The sequence below is a fragment of the Penaeus japonicus genome, unplaced genomic scaffold (genome assembly GCF_977035675.1).
Source record: "Penaeus japonicus unplaced genomic scaffold, GWHDUDI00000001_assembly GWHDUDI00000037, whole genome shotgun sequence".
NCBI classification, from domain to species: domain Eukaryota; kingdom Metazoa; phylum Arthropoda; class Malacostraca; order Decapoda; family Penaeidae; genus Penaeus; species Penaeus japonicus.
In genome coordinates, this window is record NW_028234439.1 from 15,682,596 (window position 1) to 15,688,595 (window position 6,000).

At 38.0% G+C, this 6,000-nt stretch overlaps 1 protein-coding gene across 1 annotated transcript in view; it reads right to left on the reverse strand.

The window, feature by feature from the left end:
• Nucleotides 1-6,000, reverse strand: part of LOC122254631 (NBAS subunit of NRZ tethering complex) — a 243,171-nt gene that overhangs the window by 5,868 nt on the left and 231,303 nt on the right. Inside the window, exons 25-30 of the mRNA XM_086532481.1 lie at nucleotides 4,924-5,198; nucleotides 3,694-3,833; nucleotides 3,108-3,239; nucleotides 2,512-2,645; nucleotides 1,433-2,325; nucleotides 1,145-1,316 (exon numbers count right to left, since the gene is read on the reverse strand). Of these exons, the coding sequence (XP_086388607.1) occupies nucleotides 1,145-1,316; nucleotides 1,433-2,325; nucleotides 2,512-2,645; nucleotides 3,108-3,239; nucleotides 3,694-3,833; nucleotides 4,924-5,198 (1,746 nt within the window). The remainder of the gene's footprint in view (nucleotides 1-1,144; nucleotides 1,317-1,432; nucleotides 2,326-2,511; nucleotides 2,646-3,107; nucleotides 3,240-3,693; nucleotides 3,834-4,923; nucleotides 5,199-6,000) is intronic.

Genomic DNA, 6,000 nt, shown 5'->3' on the forward strand with positions numbered 1-6,000 from the left:
TGTGTGAGTGTGTTTCTATTATGCTGCTATAGTACATTGTAATATCAAGCCATGCATGAACCTTTAATAACTGCAAATTAAGAAATGGAAAAAATGGTCTGGCAATGCACTGCTATAAAAGAAAGAAAGAAAGAAAGAAAGAAAGAAAATAAAAGAAAACAGAGGAGAAATAGCACACTACATACAGTAACAAAATAATATTGGTGTCACAAACTCAGATTTCAGATAATTTCTTTAAAAATTAGACACTAAAGATATAAAATTAAATTTAAAAACAAATTCACTAATAAATATTACAATACAATTTGCTCACCAGCCATCCCTCCTCCTCCTCCTCCTCCTCATCTTCCTCCTCCTCCTCCTCTTTTGAACACTATGCATTATAGATAGAAAGAGTGCAAGCATCAGTGGTAAATAATTTGTTATCAGACTGTATAATAGTTTACAGCTAGTGTGATGATTCATTATGAAAGATCGTGTACAGTCCTTTCAATTTCCATATTCCAGTCAGTGTTGCTAACATGTGAATTGCCAGTTTCAACTCTAGTATCCTAAATACATGTCAGTATGAGGAGGGGGCATAAATTACAAGTGCAAGAGGTGAAACTGGCAATTCACACATTAGTCATGCTTTGTAGTGAACTTGGAAGTGGATGGGATTGTGCATTATGAGTAGAAGATGAATAATGTGACTTTAAAAATCCAGGCTTGTTTTTTACTCTTATCATAATCTAGTCTGTTAATTTATACAAAATGCTCAAAATCTGAGTAAGTTACATCAGTTATATTACCACAAATTTGTAGGTTTTATGAATCATAATTACAGTCATAATTAATTAGTAACAATAAAGCAAAGATCTATTTAAATTCAGGAATATAAAAGTATGTGTATATGCATAGAGGAATATTAACTATCTATCTGAATGACTTAACAGGATATTTCTTGCTTCAGAGATTTTCAGAAAAAAATGTAAATACAAAATAAATTATGTAGATCATTTAGTTAATGGCATTTAATTAACAAAGAAGAATTTACTGTACCAATCATCTTTAATATATTGTTTCACAATGACCAATACTTTTAAAACCAATCTTCCCATCATGAAATCAATATCAACTTCTGACACAGCTCAATATCACTCACCTGCTCTTTTCCTTCCTGCTCATTGCTAAATTTGATGACCTTTTGACAGTACTCCATCCTCGCTTCCAGAGGCACCATCCGTGCACCTTCACTTGATAATATCAACTGCTTTACAAATACTGTAACATCACTCGGATTCATCTTCTCCATGTACTCCTCGCATGAATTAAATCTGCATTGAAATGTACATTAGTTGTTTCATAACTAAATTTATAGTTAATAGCTGATATTTCATAATCATATAGCAGAAATCTTACATATCTGATATAAGGTGGCATATCATTTTACCTTGTAATCCAGGCATTTACAGTTTTAGGTTTCCTGTCAGAACCAAAGTTAAAGAAATACTTCTGAGCCCAAGCACAATAAACTGTACTTGGATTGATTCCAGCATTCTTCATAGTTGGAACATTTTTAGCCATATTTGCTAGACTGTTGACATTCTGAGCTGTTAGAACTGGACGCAGAAGGGCCATGACATCTGTATCTGGCTTGAGGAGCAGCTTGTAATTGAGTCCTTTGGCAGAACCCTTCAGCTTCTTTAAGAGTTTGATGTGGGATGCAGCTGCCTTGGCCTCAGCTTTCTTTCCTCCACACTGCTCAATCAGAGTGTAATAGAGCAAGAGACGCTCGTGGTCACATCCGCTCACTGTCAGGAGAACTGTTTGCTCCATCCGAGATATGAATTCTTTGGGCTCTTTGCCCAGCTTCTCTACCAAATTCTTTTCTTCTACACATTGCTTGATATCATTAGTAGAAATATCTGAATCAAACAAATGCTGCAAGTAGGTCATATAAACCTGCCACAGGGACACTTCATACTTTCTTGCTAATGTAAGAGCCAAGTCAAGCACCTCATCATCACGGGTCATGGCCAGGCCCAGCACAGTATCTTCTTTATAGCTACTGTCAACCAGGAACCTGTCAATATCAACACCTGCTCCTAGTCTCTGAAGAGCCTGGCCTTGCACATAATCTGAAACAAGATCTTGGGTACTCTTGAACAGGTCCACATACTGACTGAGCTGACTTGTGAGCTTTGAAGAGTCTAATTCATCAACCAAACATGCAACACAATCAATGACTTCGTTGGGGTCATGCAAGAAGACTGGGGCAATGCTTGGCTGCGTCCATGGGTGTAAACTCGTGTATATTTGCATAGCATAGTAGTAAAGTGTCATCTGTTGGGAAAAAGGGACAAATTTGTTTAACAAAATTATAGAAATCCTCAAAGTTGTACCATTAGATACTTCCCTTCATTAAGAAGCACCTCAAAAGTACAATATACTGTACTATAATGAATCAAATATCAAATAACTAAATACACCACATTTCCAAATATTCAATCCTCACAGCAGAATCATTACCTGCAGGGAAACATCTGTGCGTGGAAGGCCAGAGAGCACAGCCTTGACATCCTCTGGCTCCTGAAGCATCGACAAAAGGAAGAGACCTAATGGCAAGTCCTCTTTCAGTACCGCCCGTGCAACTTCAGCAACAACTGAAAGTGAGTGTTAGTTGAGAATAAATGCAACTACAAACACAGTAACACGAATGCTCAGGCAGAGAAGGCCTCACTGCTGCTGGACACTAAATGTGGAAAATGCTCTTGAGTTTCCAGGCTTGGAGATCATGAGCCCTAGACTGGGTATGATTTTTCAACCATTTCAAAGAAGGAAGAAACCACATTAAAGCCTGTATGATACCACTGCTTGACTTACAATATCCGAGTCTGCCCTGAACTCAATTTTGACTCAGGTGGCACAGAGGCCATCAGTAACTGTGTAATTTGTACATAATTCATGAACATCACATATAAAACACTAGCTTTTCCAACAGTTAAAGATGAATAACCATATCAAATTCTTCACGTAATGACTATAGAAGGCTCTTTATTATCGCCTCATACAAAATACAAACCCAAATTACAATCACCCATCTAACAGCATAAAACTTGAATTACCTGTCTTATTGGTCTTGACTGTGTTGCCCTGAGTGAGCGTCTCTTCAATCAAAGCAATGCGTAACAGGGAGAGGGAGAAGTCGAGAGCTGGGTTGTTGATTGTTGCAGAACCATAACTCTTGTAACTGGCACCTGGTTAGAAAGAAATTGTTTGATGTAGATCTAAAAATTATTTTTTAGCACTGGTGAAAACAAAATTTTGGCATATCACTATAAATTGCAAATTAAAACCACAAATCTGAAACTTCAGTATATCTTTACAGCCCAACTTGATATATAATTGATTGTTATACATCTTAAATCAAAAGAGCAAATGAATTGGCTAAAGCACTGGTAAGTAAAACAAACTAATGAATAATGCAAAAGATCGGAGCTAAGGAAACAAAGTTAAAATTCCAGAATAGATGTGGGGAGGGGAGGGGGGGGGGTGAGAGGCTAATGACCTGAGCTAATCTTTCGAATTTGAACTTGAGAATAGCACTAATACTTAGGGTGGGGTGAGTCTAATGAAACAAGCTTAACTTTCAAAACTGAGACAAGAAACACGGCCATCATTCCTAAAAAATAGAAAATAAAAATACATTACCAATAGAGCTAATGTGATAATCTGAAAACAAGTCAGCATAGAAGGCATGGCACCCCTGTTGGCTGAAGTCAGCATTGGTCTCCGTGGCAGGCAGGTCACTTTCCCCCTGTGTCGAGAGCTCCGTCAGTGGCTGCATCCAACTGCAAATTGAAGAAACAAGGTATTAAATTAAGTTTTGGATTAAATTAGATGGATGAGAATAATTACGAGAATGAAGTATCAGTGTCAATTATCAGTTCCATTAAAGTTATAAAAAAGTTAATGGTAATGGCATTGACTTCAATTACCAACTGTCTCTGATACAGAAATGCACAAGTGCATTAAATAAAATTGTAGAATAGAATATATAAATAAATCAACATATAGAGGAATTGACCAATTAATTAATTAATTTGTGTCAAGCAATTCTCTTTAAGGTGCAGAATGCTATATCAAGTATTCAAAAGTAAAATCTTGGTAACAGTAAAACTATTTTCATAGAACAGATGTACCTTCTTTTTCTAAATATATATTGACATTCCAATCATTGCTCAAATTCTTTTAAGTATATTTTCAATCAACAGACAAAATCTAAGTAATTTCAATGAATAAAATACCTTCATATTCATGTAAATAACAAAAGAGCTTACAAACCATAAAAAATAAATCAATTCAACTTTTAAAAAAGTGCAATAAAATGCAAAAAATGAAGAGAAACAATGAAAAAGAAATATTGAAAATTGTGGGGACAGAGGATGAACGTAGAGCAAAATAAAATGAATAAACAAACTCTGAAAGGAAATACAAAAAAGACAATAAAGAAAAAAAGATGGAACACAAAAATAAGACTGTAACACCCCTGAACAAATGATGCCCCCTTCCTGGGCTTCCATGGGCCCAGTCCCCTGTCTGATATTCAAAATTTGCCTATTTGAATGGCCTAATACGTATTTATGCATTAACACAGGATCGATATGGAAAACTCAAAATGTCAAATGTACTATCAATAGTCTATGTCTATCAGAACATTCATGACAACAACTGTACAATAAGAAAACAAAGTATACCAGTATGCATATCCTCAACTATTAGCTTTAGAGTGCAACGGCATAACAGAATTCCTGAAATCTGGTTGACATTTCCGGCTTTTGGCTTTGACGTGCCGCTCCGAGACCGATTAAACTGCACCACCAAGGGAAACTTTCAGGGACGCCCCTAATCCTTAACTAACTACAACCCCCTTTCACTCACTTGACAGCCGACTTCCAGAAGTGCTTGGAGGCCACACTCGAGACCAGGTTAGACGTGGTTGAGGCCGTGACGGAGAGCACGGAGCGAGTGACCCCGAGAGTACCTTGGAGCAACCCTCCACCTCCTCTCTTCTCCTCTTCCTCCTTCGTCTCTTTCCTCTTCTCCTCCTCCTTCGTCCTCTTCTTCCTCTCCTTCATCTCTGGTGCCTCTGGATTTTCTTCCTCTTCCTGGGCGCTGCTTCCATAGCCTTCCTCGTCCTCTTCGCTGAGCATTTGCTGCATGGGGGAAATTTGCATGATTCTTATGTATATATCAAGGTACTTAATTTTCCTGTGTAGAAGGAGAAGAATAATTTACAAAAATCTATATGTATTAAGCAGTGTACCAGGGCCACGCACGTACAGTGGCTCGGCAGCATTTAGGAAGAACTGAATAAAAAAAAAAGTAAATAAATGAATATACAAATCAACAAACAATAATAATCTAAAAATATAAAGCAAAACTTTGTATTTGCATTTGATATCATTTGTGCAATCCTTCACATAAAACATGTTAACAAAGACGTGTACTATATAAAACTAATATCTGTTTTATACGCACTCCCCCTCAGTTCCCTCTTCGTCTACTTAATCATGTTACTCTGTCTATCAACTTTCTGGGAAATCTTTGAAGTACATTGTGGGAAAACACTTTGCAATATGCTTTAAAAATATAATCGGACGTTTATCAATACGCAAATCAAAATAATTACAAATGTACACTGTGCGTGTGTGTGTGTGTGTGTGTGTGTGTGTGTGTGTGTGTGTGTGTGTGTGTGTGTGTGTGTGTGTGTGTGTGTGTGTGTGTGTGTGTGTGTGTGTGTGTGTGGGCGGGTGTGTGTGTGGGCGGGTGTGTGTGTGGGCGGGTGTGTGTGTGGGCGGGTGTGTGTGTGGGCGGGTGTGTGTGTGGGCGGGTGTGTGTGTGGGCGGGTGCGTGTGTGGGAAGGAGGGTGCGTGTGTGGGTGGTTACCTGTGTGGATGTGGGTGGGTGGGAACGTATTTGGGTGGATGAGCGTGTTTGTGCGTGAGCGTGTTAGTG